The sequence below is a fragment of the Scardinius erythrophthalmus genome (genome assembly GCF_964197995.2).
Source record: "Scardinius erythrophthalmus genome assembly, chromosome: 14".
Taxonomy (NCBI): domain Eukaryota; kingdom Metazoa; phylum Chordata; class Actinopteri; order Cypriniformes; family Leuciscidae; genus Scardinius; species Scardinius erythrophthalmus.
The window spans coordinates 35,760,290-35,782,253 of record NC_138234.1 but is presented as its reverse complement, the minus strand read 5'-3'; the positions used below and the strand labels follow the sequence as shown (position 1 = coordinate 35,782,253).

At 41.8% G+C, this 21,964-nt stretch overlaps 2 protein-coding genes across 2 annotated transcripts in view; both read right to left on the bottom strand.

Moving 5' to 3' along the window:
- LOC308702337 (microtubule-associated protein 1S-like) overlaps positions 1–17,502 on the bottom strand; it is a 36,459-nt gene extending 18,957 nt beyond the window's left edge. The window contains exons 1-2 of the mRNA XM_081385119.1: positions 17,311–17,502; positions 11,454–11,555 (exon numbers count right to left, since the gene is read on the bottom strand). Coding sequence (XP_081241245.1) covers positions 11,454–11,555; positions 17,311–17,467 — 259 coding nt within the window. The 5' untranslated portion in view covers positions 17,468–17,502. The remainder of the gene's footprint in view (positions 1–11,453; positions 11,556–17,310) is intronic.
- A 2,410-nt stretch (positions 17,503–19,912) lies between these two features.
- LOC308701659 (cocaine- and amphetamine-regulated transcript protein) lies at positions 19,913–21,580 on the bottom strand (the record flags this gene model as incomplete). The annotated part of the gene is made up of 3 exons (XM_081384027.1): positions 19,913–20,020; positions 21,283–21,366; positions 21,452–21,580. 3 exons carry the CDS (start codon positions 21,578–21,580, stop codon positions 19,913–19,915), a joined length of 321 nt encoding a protein of 106 aa, XP_081240153.1.
- Positions 21,581–21,964: the final 384 nt, after the last annotated feature.

Sequence of the window (21,964 nt, the reverse complement as noted above, 5' to 3'; positions counted from 1 at the left end):
ACGCACTCACACAAACGCACTCGCTCACGCGCACACTCACACAAACGCACTTGCTCGCGCGCACACACTCACACAAATGCACTTGCTCGCGCGCACACACTCACACAAACGCACTCGCTCGCGCACACACACTCACACAAACGCACTCGCTCGCGCGCACACACTCACAAAAGCGCTCGCACGCACACAGTCACACAAACGCACTTGCTCGCGCGCACACACTCACACAAACGCACTTGCTCGCGCGCACACACTCACACAAATGCACTTGCTCGCGCGCACACACTCACACAAACGCACTCACTCGCACACACACACACAAACGCACTCACTCGCGCACACACTCACACAAACGCACTCGCTCGCGCACACACTCACACACAAACGCACTCACTCGCACACACACACAAACGCACTCGCTCGCGCGCACACACTCACACAAACGCACTTGCTCGCGCGCACACACTCACACAAATGCACTTGCTCGCGCGCACACACTCACACAAACGCACTCGCTCGCGCACACACACTCACACAAACGCACTCGCTCGCGCGCACACACTCACAAAAGCGCTCGCACGCACACAGTCACACAAACGCACTTGCTCGCGCGCACACACTCACACAAACGCACTTGCTCGCGCGCACACACTCACACAAATGCACTCACTCGCACACACACACACAAACGCACTCACTCGTGCACACACACTCACACTCACACAAAAACACTCACACAAACGGACTCACTCGTGCACACTTACACAAACACGCTCGCGCGCACACACTCACACAAACGCACTTGCTCGCGCGCACACACTCACACAAATGCACTTGCTCGCGCGCACACACTCACACAAACGCGCTCGCGCACACACACTCACACAAACGCACTCGCTCGCGCGCACACACTCACAAAAGCGCTCGCACGCACAGTCACACAAACGCACTTGCTCGCGCGCACACACTCACACAAACGCACTTGCTCGCGCGCACACACTCACACAAATGCACTTGCTCGCGCGCACACACTCACACAAACGCACTCGCTCGCGCACACACACTCACACAAACGCACTCACGCACACTCACACAAACGCACACACTCACACAAACGCACTCACTCGTGCACACACACTCACACTCACACAAAAACACTCACACAAACGGACTCACTCGTGCACACTCACACAAACACGCTCGCGCGCACACACTCACACAAACTCGCTCGCGCGCACACACTCACACACAAACGCACTTGCTCGTGCACGCACACACACACAAACGCACTAGCTCGTGCGCACACTCACACAAACGCACTCGCTCGCGCGCACACACTCACACAAACGCACTCACTCGCACACACACACACACACAAACGCACTCACTCGTGCACACACACTCACACTCACACAAAAACACTCACACAAACGGACTCACTCGTGCACACTCACACAAACACACTCACACTCACACAAACACACTCACACAAACGCACTCGCTCGCGCGCACACACTCACACAAATGCACTTGCTCGCGCGCACACACTCACACAAACGCACTCGCTCGCGCACACACACTCACACAAACGCACTCGCTCGCGCGCACACACTCACAAAAGCGCTCGCACTTGCTCGTGCACGCACACACACACAAACGCACTCGCTCGTGCGCACACTCACACAAACGCACTCGCTCGCGCGCACACACTCACACAAACGCACTCACTCGCACACACACACACAAACGCACTCACTCGTGCACACACACTCACACTCACACAAAAACACTCACACAAACGGACTCACTCGTGCACACTCACACAAACACGCTCGCGCGCACACACTCACACACAAACGCACTTGCTCGTGCACGCACACACACACAAACGCACTCACTCGCACACACACACACAAACGCACTCACTCGTGCACACACACTCACACTCACACAAAAACACTCACACAAACGGACTCACTCGTGCACACTCACACAAACACGCTCGCGCGCACACACTCACACACAAACGCACTTGCTCGTGCACGCACACACACAAACGCACTCGCTCGTGCGCACACTCACACAAACGCACTCGCTCGCGCGCACACACTCACACAAACGCACTCACTCGCACACACACACACAAACGCACTCACTCGTGCACACACACTCACACTCACACAAAAACACTCACACAAACGGACTCACTCGTGCACACTCACACAAACACGCTCGCGCGCACACACTAACACACAAACGCACTTGCTCGTGCACGCACACACACACAAACGCACTCGCTCGTGCGCACACTCACACAAACGCACTCGCTCGCGCGCACACACTCACACAAACGCACTCACTCGCACACACACACACAAACGCACTCACTCGTGCACACACACTCACACTCACACAAAAACACTCACACAAACGGACTCACTCGTGCACACTCACACAAACACGCTCGCGCGCACACACTCACACAAACTCGCTCGCGCGCACACACTCACACACAAACGCACTCACTCGCACACACACACACAAACGCACTCACACAAACGCACTCGCTCGCGCGCACACACTCACACAAATGCACTTGCTCGCGCGCACACACTCACACAAACGCACTCGCTCGCGCACACACACTCACACAAACGCACTCGCTCGCGCGCACACACTCACAAAAGCGCTCGCACGCACACAGTCACACAAACGCACTCACTCGCGCACACACTCACACAAACGCACTCGCTCGCGCGCACACACTCGCACAAATGCACTTGCTCGCGCGCACACACTCACACAAACGCACTCACTCGCACACACACACACAAACGCACTCACTCGCGCACACACTCACACAAACGCACTCGCTCGCGCACACACTCACACAAACGCACTCACTCGCACACACACACAAACGCACTCACACAAACGCACTCGCTCGCGCGCACACACTCACACAAACGCACTTGCTCGCGCGCACACACTCACACAAATGCACTTGCTCGCGCGCACACTCACACAAACGCACTCGCTCGCGCACACACACTCACACAAACGCACTCGCGCGCACACACTCACAAAAGCGCTCGCACGCACACAGTCACACAAACGCACTTGCTCGCGCGCACACACTCACACAAACGCACTTGCTCGCGCGCACACACTCACACAAACACACTCACTCGTGTACACACTCACACAAATGCACACACGCTCACACAAACGCACTCACGCACACTCACACAAACGCACACACTCACGCACACACACTCACACTCACACAAAAACACTCACACAAACGGACTCACTCGTGCACACTCACACAAACACGCTCGCGCGCACACACTCACACAAACTCGCTCGCGCGCACACACTCACACACAAACGCACTTGCTCGTGCACGCACACACACACAAACGCACTCGCTCGTGCGCACACACTCACACAAACGCACTCGCTCGCGCGCACACACTCACACAAACGCACTCACTCGCACACACACACACACAAACGCACTCACTCGTGCACACACACTCACACTCACACAAAAACACTCACACAAACGGACTCACTCGTGCACACTCACACAAACACGCTCGCGCGCACACACTCACACAAACTCGCTCGCGCGCACACACTCACACACAAACACACTTGCTCGTGCACGCACACTCACACAAACGCACTCGCTCGCGCGCACACACTCACACAAACGCACTTGCTCGCGCGCACACACTCACACAAATGCACTTGCTCGCGCGCACACACTCACACAAACGCACTCGCTCGCGCACACACACTCACACAAACGCACTCGCTCGCGCGCACACACTCACAAAAGCGCTCGCACGCACAGTCACACAAACGCACTTGCTCGCGCGCACACACTCACACAAACGCACTTGCTCGCGCGCACACACTCACACAAACGCACTCACTCGCACACACACACACAAACGCACTCACTCGCGCACACACTCACACAAACGCACTCGCTCGCGCACACACTCACACAAACGCACTCGCTCGCGCGCACACACTCACACAAACGCACTTGCTCGCGCGCACACACTCACACAAACGCACTCGCTCGCGCGCACACACTCACACAAACGCACTTGCTCGCGCGCACACACTCACACAAATGCACTTGCTCGCGCGCACACACTCACACAAACGCACTCACTCGCACACACACACACAAACGCACTCACTCGCGCACACACTCACACAAACGCACTCGCTCGCGCACACACTCACACAAACGCACTCGCTCGCGCGCACACACTCACACAAACGCACTTGCTCGCGCGCACACACTCACACAAACGCACTCGCTCGCGCGCACACACTCACACAAACGCACTCGCTCGCGCGCACACTCACACAAACGCACTCACACAAACGCACTCGCTCGCGCACACACACTCACACAAACGCACTCACTCACACACACACTCACACAAACGCACTCGCTCGCGCACACACACTCACACAAACGCACTCACTCACACACACACACACACACACACACACACACACACACTCACACAAACGCACTCGCTCGCGCACTCACTTAAAAAATTTGAACATGCTTGTCTTTTTATGGTGATGATGTGAAGCATCGCAGACGCGTCGTCGGTTGTCGCCCACTATGACACACTATACGAGATGAAGCGATCGAATCTTGCATCCTGACGCCCGTTGTCGTTTACAAATCCCCACGACACCCTACGTCAAACGGATCGAGCCAAAATCGGGCTACAATCGTATAATCTGAACCAGGCATTAACAGACGGTCAAAAAATAAAAAATACATAATCGGATATAGGCAACAAATTAGAATTGGGCATCAAGACCTGCAGTGTAAACGAGGCCATAGTGTGTAAAAGTCGCCAGCGCTCTGCTGATTCCACAGCTGAAGTGTTACACACTTCCACTAGCATCAATATCAGCACATGGGTGGGGTTCTATGGCCGAGCGGCTGCAAGCAAGCCTCACCTCACCAGGCGTGGTGTAAAGCACAGCGCTTCTGGACTCTAGCAGTGAAAACCCATTCTGCAGAGTGACAAGTAATCGTCAGTCTGTTCGTCAGTCTGATGGGCGAGTCTGGGTTTGGCGGGTGCCAGGAGAACGGTACCAGCTCGGCTGCTTTGGGCCAACTGTACTGTCTGATGGAGGGGGGATCATGGTGCGGGGTTGTTTATCAGGGGCTGGGCTCCTTACGTCCAGTGAAAGGAAAACGTAATCCTTCAGCATACCCAAGACATTTTGGATAATGCTATGCTTCCAACTTTTGGGAACAGTTTGGGGAAGGCCATTTTCTATTCCAGCATGCGCTCCAGTGCACAAAACAAGGTCCATAAAGACATGTTTGGATGGGTTTGGTGTGGAGGAACTGACTGGCTGCACTGAGCCCTGACCTCAACCCCGTCCAGCAGCTTTGGGATGAACTGGAACGGAGATTACGAGACAGGCCGACATCAGTGCCTGACCTCACAAATGCTCTACTGGATTAAATGGGAAAAAAAGAAACAAAAATATTCTTGAGGAAAGCCTTCCCAGAAGAGTGGGAGCTGTTATAGCTAAAAAGGGGGAGCACCATATAAATGCCTGTGTATTTTGAATGCAATGCCCTGTTTCTGTAATCATCAGGTGTCCCCAAACTTGTCTTTTTAGCCAATCAAATATAGTTAGAGGAAGATCTCAATCAGCATGGCAGCATTAAAATTGAACACAAACTAATGAAACTAAAAACACTGAACCTACATACAAAAAAATTGTGGTTTATTTTTCAGCAAAGAAAAATTTGCAAATATGAACACAATACCAGAAAATAAAGACAATGAAATGCTACAATCGAACTTTGAACACTTAAGTATTTTGATCTTTGTTAAATGTTACTTAGTTAATAAACATGCAACTTGAAAGTGAATCTTTTCTCTAGATTGAGGCAGATCTCCAGAAACAGAGTCTCTTTGGGGAAAAAGAGTCACTACTGCTAAAAAGTATAATCTAAATATGTATCAGATGGGAAAGCTGGGAACTCATAAGGGACAAAAGACTCACTAATGGGGTTTTATAATTCAAAAGCGTATGATTATACCTTACAATAACATTATAGACGCACTGTGGATATAAATCAGTGTCCAGGTACAGGATAAAAAAAGGATGAAACAGCTTGACAAGAGATAGACTGACATTCCTGAACAGCTGCTCAATGATTAGTCAGGATTAGTCAGCATATGTGCCTGGAAATGACTGGGACAGTATATATACCCGTCCCATTCAGCCGGACGTTAGCCTAAAAAACATTGTGTGAAAGATGCTGCCAATGTCTCCAGGGACAGGAGATGGAGGTAATGAAGTTTTCCCCCTGCTGGTCCCGAACGCTTCAACACAGTGCCTTCATTGTACAAGCCAAATCAAAACACCGAAAGCTTGAGCTCCCTGTGATCTAAAAGGCACAAACGAATTATTAATTCTTAAACGACACAAAGAAAAATGTTTGGGTCTGTTTGTGCAGCAGTGAAAGGCTGTGTTGTTCTGGGCACAGAGAGGTTTACAGATATAGACGGGTCCTCCGAGCGGATTCCTCTGAGAGGTGACGTCCACGAAAAGAACAGTTTGAGCCGGAGGGGAAGTTCAGATCAGGGAGACTCTTTTACATTCGGTATAACATCCAAGACAGGGTAGAAGTACGAACAAACATCTTATCTTAGGGGCTGCTTACACAACACTGTTTTCAACAAAAAAAAAACGTCGTTTTGGTCATTCATTTACACGACAGCAGCGTTTTGGAGGCCTGAACCTGCAAACTTTGAAAACGTGTTTCAAAGTTCAAGTTTTTGAAAATTATACCGTGTTATCGTCGGGGATCCAGCATGGTGGAACGTTCCTAGAACTAAGTTCCTATAACTCGCCGGTGCGAAAGCCCTCTAATCCGTTATCGTCTCTTTGTAAACTACAAAAACACAAATCTGTGAAAACGCTGTAGTCATGCGCATGTGTATTACGTGTTCAGCCTATAGGCGCTTAGTGTTTCTTTACAAAGTAACATCGCCACCTACTGGCCAGGCATGAATAATACAGCGTTTTCACAGATCCGTGAATAAATACTGGATAAATATTCAGAATGTTCTGATCCAATTCAAATTCTGACCTGTAATGCTGCCTGAATCATAATCATACACTGTTGGTTCGTTGGCCAGAGGAAAACTGAGCGACCGTACACATACTGGGAACTATATTCTCAGAAGGCGAAGCACAGTTAGAGTAAATCACTCTGCAGAAGTAGCAGTGCTTCTCCTTCTGAGAATATAGTTCCCAGTATGTGTATACGGTTAGAAGATGGCTGTGTCTCATGTGACCTGGAGCTGGAGCCGTTTACTTCCAGTCTTTGTGCTAAGCTAGGCTAGTGGTGGTTAGACAGAGTTACGGAGATGAGAAGTAGTCCAGTCATTTTAAGCTAAAATGGGGGTCCAACCTTGAACAAACTGCAACAGAAGCAAACTCAACTGATTTTGCACTCTCAATATGTCCTGAGTAAGGAAAAAAAAGTCCAGAAGAATCCCATTAGGGGAAAGTTTCGAGAAAGACCCAAATATAGCCTATTCATACGCCTATTCATTCTTTTTCTTACGTGAATAGGGTAGAAATTTAAACTTTTAGATATCACCATGAAAATTACTGAGCTGATTACTGACATCAAGACAAACAAAAAATGTATTACAAGTTTTTTTTAAATAGTTTGTTAACATGGACAGACGGTGCATAATCTAATTACATGTGCTAATTTGCATAAATACCACAACAGATCTAAACATTGGGTATAGCCAGGTGAAAATGTCTTGTTGAATCTTGTTGACATAAAATACTTAATGTTAATGTCTGAATGAACCCATTTAGGCTACCCATGAGCATTAATACATAGAGGCAGGAAGAAGTACTTTAGAAACCAGCCTTTATTAATTATTAAGAGATGGGGTTTGGGACTGGGTCCGTGGGACTGTTTCTGGGGGACGAGTCTGAGGGAAGAACAGGAGACGATGGTAAGGAGAATGCAGAAGACAAAAGGTAGGTAAAATAAAAAGTGAATTCCCAGAAACAATCCCACAGACCCAGCCCCAAACCCCATCTCTGCAATAATAATTAATAAAGGCTGGTTTCTAAAGTACTTCTTCCTGCCTCTATGTATTAATGCTCATGGGTAGCCGTAATGGGCTCCATTCAGACATTAACATTAAGTATTTTATGTCAACAAGATTCAACATGACATTTTCTCCTGGCTTTACCCAATGTTTAGATCTGTTGTGGTATTTATGCAAATTAGCACATACGTAATTAAATTATGCACCGTTTGTCCATGTTAACAAACCATTTAAAAAAACTTGTAATACATTTTTTGTTTGTCTTGATGTCAGTAATCAGCTCAGTAATTTTCATGGTGATATCTAAAGGTTAAAATTTTTACCCTATTCACGTACGAAAGAGAATGAATAAGCGTATTTGGGTCTTTTTCTAAACTTTCCCCTAATGGGATTCTTCAGGGCTTTTTTTACTTACTCAGGACATATTGAGGATACAAAATCAGTTGAGTTTGCTTCTGTTGCAATTTGTTCATCCTTCTTTCATAAAATGACCGGACTAAAGGGTATGGATGGACTTATCTAACTCTGGGGGATACAGTGAATAAGCTAAAGTCCCAAAAAGTCGGCGTGTTCCTTTAACTACATTTTGTAATATGAAAAAAGCAAGATCACATAATGACAGAAGAATCCTCAGAATTATTAAATCTAGTAACTCCTGAGTTAAAAAGTCCTTTTGAATAAAAAAAGAAAAGAAAAGGAGAATCATCAGCCATCAAAGTCATCAGGCTACGTATGTGCAACCAGCAAGAACAGAAAGACTCGTTTTCTTGCCTTTATTTGGGTCTTTAACCCTAACCCTACTCCGGACATGTCTACACTGGAGGCGACAAACGCCTGATGAAAAGCATTTGTCCATGTCAGTACGTCATAAATCTAGCGAAGCATCAGTTTACTGTCTGAGATCTGTGTAGACAGAATCACCGTTTATAATGAGTTTTGTTGTTTTTAGTTTCATTGCATTTTCGTTAATTAAAAGCTGAAATAAAATAAATATTAGATGAAAAACTTAAACGAAAAATAGAAATGTCGTCTTTGCAACTAAATAACAAAAGTTGAAGTATTAAAATGATAAATATTTTAATAAAAACAATTTACTACATAAATTATATAACATTTTATTATTTAAATACTAAAATATAAAACATGAATATTTCACACACACAAAATTAAAACAAAGCTAAAATTAAAATGAAAGCTGAAAATATAAAATTTAAAATATTAATACATGCTATAATAGTACAATAAATAAAATAATGTTGCACTGTGTCCTTTCACATAAATGTAAACCAGGACTGGTTTACATGTGAAAGGACACAATGCAACCATTATTTTATTTATTGTACTATTATAAGCATGTACTAGCCTAATTAAGCCCATCGACAGCTGTGTGAACACTGGCCATCTGCAGTTTAAAAGAGTAAAGCGGTTTTCTCCATTACACACTATAAACCATCACGCATCGCTCAGCCAAGCCCAAACTACATTCACCATAACATAAGTGAGGAATTATGAGGAATATCTCGATCAAAATGGCCCAAAGAAAACATTGTGCTGTAACCTCAACCAAGACACTACACAGAAAAATGTAAATATATCTAATTTGTAAATAAAACAGATTATTGGAATACGTTTAACAAGAAAACACTATTGCCATCTTTCTACTTCAAAATCTCATTTAATTCAACTTGCCAATTATTTTTAAATATTTGTGGCATTTACAAGAAATTTCCGAGTGAAACTGGTCTCTACACCACTGGTCTCTACGATCACTCGCACTCGACATCAGAACAAAGCATCACATCACCACGCCTTGAGATAAATGATTCAGGGCCAAGGAAGAATACACAGCACACACTAAACAGGGTTAATAAAGGATTCCCTTGAGCAGCACGGCTTGAATATGAAGCATTAAAGATGACTTGGGCCTGGAGAAGTTCAGCTGTTCGGTCAGCTGTTGGTCTTTTCTGCCCCACTCCAGTCTTCAGCCAGACTTTTACACAGTTTGAGCAAGGACATGTGGGTTTCCTCATTTTCGCTGATTCATGATAAAAAGTTTCAGGCCAACATATCTGTTCTCTCTTTACAAACTTCTATTCACTACTGATCAAAAAAGGAGGAATAATATAAATACATTCATATAATTATTTTTATACATACTCTCTTGCAAAAACTTTTGCATTCCCCCACAAAACTTTGCGTTCGCTGACTTCGCTCACAAAAAATAGTTTCCAACGAAACTTTGCATTCTCTCGCAAAGACATTTGCGTTCCCCCATGAAACTTTGCGTTCGCTCACAAAAAACGTTTATTTCCAACAAAACTTTGCGTTCACTCACAAAAACTGAAACTTTGCATTCTCTCGCAAAAACTTTTGCATTCCCCCACAAAACTTTGCGTTCGCTCACAAAAAACTTTTATTTCCAACAAAACTTTGTGTTCGCTCACAAAAACTGAAACTTTGCATTCTCTCGCAAAGACATTTGTGTTCCCCCACGAAACTTGGTGTTCGCTCACAAAAACTGTTTGTTCCCCCACAAAACTTTGCGTTCGCTGACTTCGCTCACAAAAAACAGTTTCCAACGAAACTTTGCATTCTCTCGCAAAGACATTTGCGTTCCCCCACGAAACTTTGCGTTCGCTCTTAAAAAACTGTTTCCAACGAAACTTTGCATTCGGTCACAGAAACTGAAATTTTGCATTCTCTCGCAAAGACATTTGTGTTCCCCCACGAAACTTGGCGTTCGCTCTCAAAAATGTTTGCATTCCCCCACAAAACTTTGCGTTCGCTGACTTCGCTCACAAAAAAGAGTTTCCAACGAAACTTTGCATTCTCTCACAAAGACATTTGCGTTCCCCCACGAAACTTGGCGTTCGCTCTTTGCGTTTGCACACAGAAAAATTGTTTACAACGAAACTTTGCGTTCACTCACAAAAATGGAAACTTTGCATTCTCTCGCAAAAACTTTTGCGTTCCCCCATGAAATTTTGCGTTCATTCACAAAAACAAAAATTTTACATTCTCCTGTAAAAACTTTTGCGTTTCCCAACAAAACTTTGCGTTCGCTCACAAAAACGTATGCGTTGACCATGAAGCGTTGCGTTCAATTGCAGAAAGTGTTGTCCCGAGAAACTTTGCATCCACTCGCAAAAGAACGCAAAAGTTTCTTAGGGCACTGAGCAGTAAAAAAACCTAAAACAAAGATCTTTTCCATCCCACAAAATTCCACAGATCTCCCCCCAAAATGAAAATGCCAAACCAACACAAGGGTGAATCTTTCATATACTGTTGGCTTCTTACCTTTGAGGTCCTCAGAGAAGCAAGCGGAGTGTCTTGAAATAAACAGTTTGAGCTGTTCGTCTATGTTGCAGGCGGTCAGGTCGACGTCCCACGAGCGAACACCTGTGCAGAGACAAATCCAGCCAGTCAGACTTCAGTCAACACATGCGGAAGCTCAATTATTCATCGACCACACTCAACGTCCACATCGTCCTGTGGTCCACGGGACAAGAGGCAGAGACACAGACTATTTATAACCCTCCTGGTGCAGGGTTTCTGCAGGCATCTTCAAAGTAAATTTAACGCTTTTTAATGCATTTTTAATGCCATTTTAAAAATGTTTAATGCCATACATGACACTAACCACACATATATACACATATTATATTATATTTATAATTTGACAGTTAAACTCCAAATCAATGTAGAAACAACACAAAGACAGAATATTTCAAATACTTGTTTAATGGCATCTTTCTTATGAATGAATGAAGTTGTTATTGTTTGTTCAAGGCAAGTTCAGGTTCAAAGCATGAATAAGAGCGGGACCATAATGTAAATCTTGCCAAAGGATAACAAAAATTAACGGATGCTGCGTTAAATATCCACTTCTAATGTAATTTGCACTTTCACATTTTCCTGGTCTAGTTTTATTCCTGTCCACCGCTGTACAAAAGGCCTGCGTCACCTCCGCAAGTCCGCATCACGGCAATTCTGCTCCGGCCGGAAGCAATCACCAAACCGGTTCTGCGTAAATCACACTAACGCCAGCAAATAAAAATGATTAATTATGAAGGCTATATTCAAATAAACTGATAGCAGACAATTTTCTTCAAAACTATATCTAAATTTTTAATGCCTATATACAGGATTAAAATTTTATGCCTTTTGATGCTATTTAAGGCCTTAATTTTCACAAAATCAATTTAATGAGTTTTAATGCTTTTTAATGCCTGGCGGAAACCCTGTGGTGAAATTTTCTGTGTCTGCCGTGAAAGAAATGAGTAGGTCAACCACAGACTTCACAGGTTCTGTGAAAGCTGCTAGGTCTCATGTTTTCTTCTCCAGATATATAAATAAAGTTATAAAATGAGGTTAAAGTCAAACTTTGTTTGAGATTTTGTTCTTTGGACAGAAATAACCCAAAGACAAAGAGCCACAATACAGAATTTAAAAGAAACTGGAAAAAGTTTTTTTTTCCCCCCGAGCCAAAATAAGACGACCTCTTTCCAGCACTGACTCATTTAAGAAGAACCCTACTACTGCAATGACTTCAGGTTTCTCATGTACTGCCAAATACCAGCTCGGGTTTAGTAAGAGACACCAATTGTTGAGTTTCCAGCAGTGGTGGACCATGACCAGGGGTGGGCGATATACCAGTAGACACTATTAGCTGCTAGAAATATGTCAACTGGTAGACATTTTGGACTATTGCCTCTATCGCGGTTACGCTCATGTGACGCTGATGTGCTGCGCAGTCACGAAATATCATCGCTTTGCATGTGTTTATACCTATTGCGGTTTAAAAACAAGTGATTTTAAACCATTTAAGCACAGTTGGCATTAAAAGACAACTAATTTTGCTATATGCACGCGCGGTCAGACTGTGTCTCAGTGTCAGCGCGGTCTTAAAAACGTGCGACATGAAGCCGCTGCTCATAGAGCAAGTGAAAACGGAGTGCTTTTTGACGCCTAATTGGTCTTGAACTGTTAAATACACATATCTGTGTGTCAAAGTGACCATGTCTTTTGCAAGTAAACATTCATTTATGTTTTAAATGTACGTAAACAGTTGAGAAGGAAAACGTACAAGTATATTGGAATAAATGAATAAATGTATATTTAATTTGCACAGTGAAGACTATGCATGTTGTGTTTTTTTACATTTGATTAGCCTACTTTATGTAGAGTTTATTTCAAGTGCTTGAAGTTTTTTTGTTAGGGGACTCCATTTCATTTGTGTCTTTGTTCAATAGAAAGTCTCTCGTTGCATTCAAAAGTCCAATTTATTTTAAAGTCCCCCTGTGGTGGAAATCCAGCTTTTAATGTTGTTTATATGTCTATAATGGTGTTTTTAATATGCTTTAAGACAAACCATGTGTAAATTCATAAGTCGACAGCATTGCTGAGTGTTTCCTCCTTAAAACTGCAGTGAACCAAAGACAGTCTCAAAAACACGCTTTGAAATCGCTGGTGTTTCTGACGTCACAAACTACCTTGTAACCAATCAGATCAACGTGTGATCGTCAACCAGTGGATCTCTGAGCTGAGTGAGTGAGTGGAGGCGGGGCTCATTTGCATATTCATAGAACCATGCATACTAAATGAGGCAAGTGTGTCGAGTTACAAGCTATTTTAAGGCATGAAGAAATTATTTCAAGGGAAAAAAAATGCTTAAATATGTCATTTTGGTGATCAAAGATGAGTTTTAAGGGATAAAATGATTGACTATGGTGGACTTTAACAACTTTACAAAGTAGCTTGTCCAACACTGGTTGCTAGGTGTTGATATGCAGTTGCCGAGGAGTGTTTGTTGAACAAACGGCCTCAAGCACACTTAATTTTGCGGACTGGTGTCTTTTAGGAGAATAAAGAAGGCAGCTGATCGTGTTTTAATGAAAGGGGTGCAGAAAAATTGGGCGAAACTGAGGAGAAAAAACACAGAATGGTGATTTAAACCACAACTGAAGAGTTTCAACCAGATTCAACAGTTTCTCTCCGAAGATGCTGACATCATCTAAACCAGAACACATCTTATTCCTGTCAGACCACTGTGGTGGAAGCGGCACCGTCTGACCAGGAAGAGAAGGAAACGCTGGCAACAGTCAGAAAGAGGATGTGTGTGTATCAGTCACACGGCCCTTGTGTATAGCCTCAGATAAAGAGACTGAAAATCAAAGGAAAGCAGATGATAAGAGGAAAATAACTCCACCGCACACACGATCATGTCTAACCAGTGTTTTCTCCCAGTCTGACCAACCAAACAGTGTTGAATCGGCTTTCTCTCAACGCAGAAGATGCACCTCACGCTTATTACAGATGAACTTTGAGCTGTGCAAACCAGCACAATGAGGAAGGAGAGTCTGCAAACACAAGACTCGCTATATATAACCCTGCTGTTCATCGACAAAAGGATTGCTTCGCCTTTTCAGGGACTTTCAACCGAGAGAAAACAAGTCATCGACGCACATCTGCTGCGACGCGATTGCGCTTATCTTTGATAAGAGTGTGCGTTCAGATTTGGGGATTGCAGGCCTGCAGAGATCTCTCGCAGACAGGGAAGCCATGCTGAAGTAAATGAGCTGCATTATTTATGTTCTGCAGAGCTGCATGGGTCTGTTTATGTGCTTTGGGATCCAGAGGCCAAGAATCTGGCACAAAAAATACAAATACTGGGAAACCAATAGCATAATTCCCACCTCAGTGAGGCTAGAAGAAAAATATATGGTTGCACAGACAGGCAAGGCTCTACATGGACATGAACCGAAGGCTTGAAATGCCACAGCATACTGTTATTTAGTCTGTTGTCACACTGTTATTTAGACATTCACTCTCAGAAAAAAAAAAAAGTGCAAAAATTGCACCTTTTATCTGCACAACAGCTTTTCACAGGGGCAGTTCCCTTAAAGGTTAATAGTTCACCCAAAAATGAAAATTAGGCTAGCCCATGATTTACTCGCCCTCAAGCCATCCTAGGTGTATATGACTTTCTTTCAGACGAATATATTAAAAAATGTCCTGGCTTCTATCCAAGTGCATCTATCCATGATAAAAGTGCATCTATCCATGATAAAAGTGCATCCATCATCATAAAAGTGCATCTATCCATCATAAAAGTGCATCTATCCAACATAAAAGTGCATATATCCATGATAAAAGGGCATCTATCCATGATTAAAGTGCATCTATCCATCATAAAAGTGCATCGGTTCATGATAAAAGTGCATCGGTTCATGATAAAAGTGCATCGGTTCATGATAAAAGTGCATCTATCCATGATAAAAGTGCATCGGTTCATGATAAAAGTGCATCGGTTCTTGATAAAAGTGCATCGGTTCATGATAAAAGTGCATCTATCCATGATAAAAGTGCATCGGTTCATGATAAAAGTGCATCGGTTCATGATAAAAGTGCATCGGTTCATGATAAAAGTGCATCTATCCATCATAAATGTGCATCTATCCATGATAAAAGTGCATCTATCCATGATAAAAGTGCATCCATCATCATAAAAGTGCATCTATCCAACATAAAAGTGCATCTATCCATGATAAAAGGGCATCTATCCATGATAAAAGGGCATCTATCCATGATAAAAGGGCATCTATCCATGATAAAAGGGCATCTATCATCATAAAAGTGCATCTATCCATGATAAAAGTGCATCCATGATAAAAGGGCATCTATCCATGATAAAAGGGCATCTATCCATGATAAAAGGGCATCTATCATCATAAAAGTGCATCTATCCATGATAAAAGTGCATCTATCCATCATAAAAGTGCATCTATCCATGATAAAAGTGCATCTATCCATCATAAAAGAGCATCTATCCATCATAAAAGAGCATCTATCCATCATAAAAGTGCATCTATCCATGATAAAAGTGCATCTATTCATCATAAAAGTGCATCTATCCATCATAAAAGAGCATCTATCCATCATAAAAGTGCATCTATCCATCATAAAAGTGCATCTATCCATGATAAAAGTGCATCTATCCATGATAAAAGTGCATCTATCCATCATAAAAGAGCATCTATCCATCATAAAAGTGCATCTATCCATGATAAAAGTGCATCTATCCATGATAAAAGTGCATCTATCCATGATAAAAGTGCTCCACACGGCTCTGTGGGGGACGTGTAAGAAAAAAATCTCATCCTACATTCACTGCCATTATAAAGCTTGGAAGAGCCAGGATATTTTTTTACATAACTCCGATTGTATTCGTCTGAAAGAATAGGTGTCATGTACACCTAGGATGGCTTAAGAGAGAGAAAAATCAAGGGGTAATTTAAATTTTTGGGTTAAGTAACCCTACAAAGGGACATCTCTGTACCTCATTTACCCCTGAAATGTTCAAAGGTACACATTGCTATTAGGTACTATTAAGCAGCTTTTAGGGGTGCATTCGCATAACATTCAAAAGTAACGTTACCAAAATGTTTGCAAAAGGATAAAATGAAATGTTCACTGATTATAATTATTTTTAAGCGGTTTGAACGCTCAGAGAACATTCCAAAATAACATTTTTAGAACTTAAAGGGAATGTTCGCAACACGCTCTTAGAGCACATCTTGTTCGCTGTGTTTACAGGAGGACTATGGCATTGCTGAAAGCTGAGAGCCCAGTTCAACAGTAAATACGCGTATATGAGCCCTGTGTGGGCATTCATCTCTTTTAGTTCCTACTCAGCAGACAAAATGAAAGGAGGTCAAGGTCATAATAACAAAAGGGAGTCTCTGGAGTTTAGTATATGGTTACATCCATGCCATGTGACAGCTTTCAAGAGACTTTCAATGAAAATTCCGCAAACCTCCCCATTTATATCACACAGCCTTTTATATTAGCCAGTCCTCAATACTGAGGTACATTTCAAAGTTATAATAGGATTAAACTGGCAGCAGAAATTGAATGAAACTACAAAATTAGTTCTTCCTCGTTATATTCCAACATTTTTTAAAATAATAATAACAATGTTCCAGCAATAAGAGCTACAAATAGAGACTGTCGTCATTTTCTGAAGACGCTGCAGTGATAAACTAGTTTGTTTTCAGCGATTTTTCTCTTCATGACGTAGACTCGGAGTGGTGGGCGAGGGAAGCGCGCGCTGGATCTCATTCAGTCCCCATCACACAGTAAGACAAATGTTTACCTCTTTCAATCTCGGACACTAGTACATCCACAAATCCAGCCGGACCGGGCTGTCCGACAATGACGAGCAGAGAGTATTTATCGCTGCAGAAACCGGGACGAGCGCTTCGGTTGGAGTTCTCCATGCTTGCCAACTCGCCGATGTGGTCCGCCGCCATGTTGCAAAGTTTATCACATTCACGATGTCCGACTCGCAAACGAATTGTTCATTTGAATCGGCTCTTTTTAATGATTCAGTCGAATCGATTCTCTCCAGATCCATTACGGGGAACTTGCTGTGAGAGGAAAACACAAACAACACTGAATTTGACACAAAGATGATTTCTTTTTCAAATATGCAGAAAGGTTGAATAACTGATAAGCCAAACCAGGGACTCAGTAAGAGCAAATTAATCTGGTACACATTTACATTGAATACAACCAATAACTCACACTATATATATATATATATATATATATATATATATATATATATATATATATATATATATATATATATATATATATATCTTAATCGAAAAGATGGTGATAACAGCCAAATATTTTTTGGGAATATTCCAAATATTTATATAGGTGCGAAACAAAGAAACGCGAAATGCTGCGTGTTGACTTCTGGCAACAATTTAGACTCGAAAGAACCGGTTTATTGAAATGATTCGTTCGAACGAACCGATTCCCTCTAATGAATTGGACTGCCCAATGGTACTACAAGCGATGCGCTCAGGGAAACACCCACAATTTGCATGTGAGGGGCGGGGAATAGTGCCTGACGTCATTTGCATCCTATCAGCTGATAAAGAGATTGCAAATTGGTATTTTGAAACCATATTAAAAGAAAACGTGTGTATTTTTAATGTGATGTGCTTTTTTAGAATGGCATCTGAATAATGTAAAAAAAAAAAAAAATTAGAAGAAGTGGGCTCTTTTTAACCAAATTTCTTATTTTAGAAATGATTTTAAGTAATATATAAATCCTTTTAACAAACTAAAAAACAATAAAAGTCCATGAGATCAAAATGGACAGTTTGTGTTATATTATGGAATATTGCTGTATTTATTATTAATGATTTATGGGTGCACATCATTATTATTTTAAATTCATGTTCCTCATAATCTTGAATCAGAATAACTTCCCCTCCGCAGCTCATCTCTTCTCTTCTCTGACAAGGCGGGGCTATAACCTGTCAATCACATGAGATCCACCAATAGCAAACCACCACCATCCAATCAATTCCCCATATGCAGACAAAATCAAGCCCCGCCCACAATTTATTATTATTATTATTATTATTATTATTTAGAAATAAATGTACAAACATTCAGTCATCACAGTCCGTAAACAAAGAAAATACATCAAATAATTACAAGTAGCAAACAATAAATAACATGAATGAAATAATATATATATATATATATATACATATATATGTACAATAAAAAAAAAACAGACTTAAAAACTTCAATAATTATAAGGATAAAAGGATTTTTTCCCCTTTTCTAATTGAAAAGTTTTGAGTATATATCAGTTATTAACATAGCTTTCTTATTTATTTATTTTTTACCAATTTAAGAGACTCTCTCTCTCTCTCTCTCTCTCTCTATATATATATATATAGCCTATATATATATATATATTTTTTTTTTTTTTTTTTTTTTTTTGCTTTATGAATATGGAACTTAGGCTACCTATAGTAAAATAGAGAGATTTACAATATTACATACATTTCTATCTTTACAATCAAAATAGGTAATAATCTGTTTCAATTGTTATTGTACGTTTTGTTTTGGATGCCACATAATTTTCAACACCTTTCCAGAATGTAATACAAAATTAACAACTATAAAAGTTAACGATTCTTGTTCTGTCTTACAAAAACTACAAAAATGATCAACAGGCGTGAATTTTGAGATAAACAAGTTTGTGGGATATATATTATGCAATATTTTCACATGTAATTCCCTAACTTTGTTCATCACATTTGTTCTTGTTCATGAGCCGTTTCACTCGGATATATACGTCACAATAGGGAAGAAAAGACGATGTTTTGACAACTTTAATATTACTATGTAAGAACTCCTGTTGATGTAGCATTGAATAAAAAATAGAGCATTCATATGCAATGCAATGAAATGCATGTAAATTGACTGGTCGCAATTTCTTGCTAAAATTGCGTGTAAATAACCTTGTTGCAGTGTTGCAAATATTTTTATTTAAAGTTAAAATGTTTAATTAACAGGAGGTACAAAGATCCTGACCTTAAACATGTCCCTAGTTCTCCTAACCAATTTAAATATATTTTATAGCTCCCTCTGATATGACACTCCTGATTCATTTAGGTTTCATATTCATCAGGGAACACAAATACCATTAGCGCCACCTTGTGGCCGGTCATGAAGTTGCAAGCTCTTATAAAAGTCAACAAGAATATGAAACAGTAGTACGACATTTAATATTTTACATGTTCTCAGAGTAATCAGACCTTGAATAAAAATAGAGATTTATACAAAAATGCATGCATTTATTTTATGCGTCAGTTTGATAAAACATGTTACAACTGTGACTGGAAACAACAGATAGCATGTGCACGGAGTGGGAGATGTTTTCACAAGCACTTGAGGATGGAGAAACTGCAGCTGGTTCCTCCTGGACAACTGCACAGCTTCCCGAAGCGAGAGCCTTTCCGCACCGCACACTGCTCGCCTGCATCACACTGACACACACTTGATCAATTCATCACTGCTTTTACAATACATTGTAATTATATTAGTCTGTGCTGAAAACAACTTGAGCAATCTCTTTATTAAGCAGTTTATTTTTGCAATATAATCAAAGTATCTTCCTCTTTTTGTCCTTTCTCTAAACAAAATGTCTCAACCATGTTCTTATGTTCACAATATGCTTCCCATTCTGTTAAAGGGATAGTTCACCAAAAACATAAAAAAAAAAAAAAAAAAAATTAAAAATGTGATATTTGATTGATAATCAAACAGTTGACGATAGCCATTGACTTTCATAGTAGAAAAAACAATGGTTTATTACATTTAAAGAACGCAATTTGTTCAGTAAAGTGAAGTAGATTGTATATTTTTACTTTCTGGATTTAATTTGTTACATGTTGATGTTAATGTATATAAAAACAGACATGTGATGTCATATCACAACCGTTGCAGTGTCTGTGAAGAAAGTTTCCTGAAGTGTACTGTGTTTGCAAATGCATACAAATGACCTGTACCTAAGCCAGACACCAGGGGGCGATCGACATGTTTTGGCTTCACTTTTCAGGACTTGTGCAGCACATTTGTGTCCGACTCGTGCCACAAATCCTGAAAAGTAAAGTAAACCAAGATATGTCTATCGCCCCCTGGTGTCTGGCTGCGGTACAGGTCTTAAGCCCCGCCCTCTCCATGTAATCTAATGGGACGCGAGCAAAATTAAAACATCAAATTACACCTCAAATAAGTTTTTTTCCAAAGACAGTTTTAGATAGTATTTATCACGCTAATGTAAGTCCAAGTGTTCGCTTTCATTCCCGTTAAACATCAAAGATGCTATGAATAAGGTCTATGGACCGACTCAAACTAGTCTTGAGGGACGTGACCGTGCTCGCGGCTTTAGTCGATCCCTTCAGCTCGGAAAAACAAGTTCCTTAATGTTTAAACAACAGGATTGGAAATGGATTTGATCAATTATTGATGTTTTGAGGTATAGTTGGTTTGTTCCCCTTTAAAAGTTGACAAAGAAAAGAAAGTCTGATAAAATTAAAGAAATTGGTATAACGTAATTAAAAATATGTAAAAAAAAAAAAAAAAAATCCTCACTTAACAAAAACTTTAGCTCTTTATTTCCATCATGTTTATTTTCATGTCATTGTGTAAATAATCAAGTTATAATTAATAAAGTTTTAAAGTGCCTGACCCAATTACACATTGTTATTGCTTATGTAATTAATTATATTAATGTGTAAAGACTTACGGACGGAACCCAGCCAAACTTCTTCTCCGCGGTGGGAATCTGTTTGTTTCTCAGTTTTTCAAGAACTTCTTGAAGAGCCTCGATCTGTAAAATGTTTTTTTACCCTTTATAGTTTAACTGTCAATGCTATAATAATGAATGATTTCCTGACTAAGAAAAGATGTCTCACCAGTTCCTTCTCCTCTTGAGCCTTCATGTTATCTCCTGGCGAGCGGATCTCTAGGAAATCATCGCAGCGGACTAGTAACATCAAGACGGAGCAGGTCACTGTTAGAAGGAAGATGCGTTCTCTAACCATTGTGTCGAGTGGCAGGATTGATTTGAGACAGATGTCTGTTGAGCGACTCTTCTCATGTGACAGAAGGAGGACCATCTCAAGCGTATATATGCTCTCCTTTCTAAACTCATCCACACGAAACGCGGTGTTTGACACGGGTCGCGACCTCACAGCACCTCCGAAGGCAATGCAAACTACCGAAGAACGTCAGCAAGATGATTCATACCTCTGACCCGTGAACCGCAAACATCAAACCATTCATGTACACCTAACCTCATCTTTGACTACAATTACCAACGGTTTTTATCTCCGGAGACCATCATTTCATCACCGGAACATCCGTGACAAGAAATAGCCATTTTAGGGAATTGCAAACAAAAGTTAACATCTCAGCGTTGATGAATA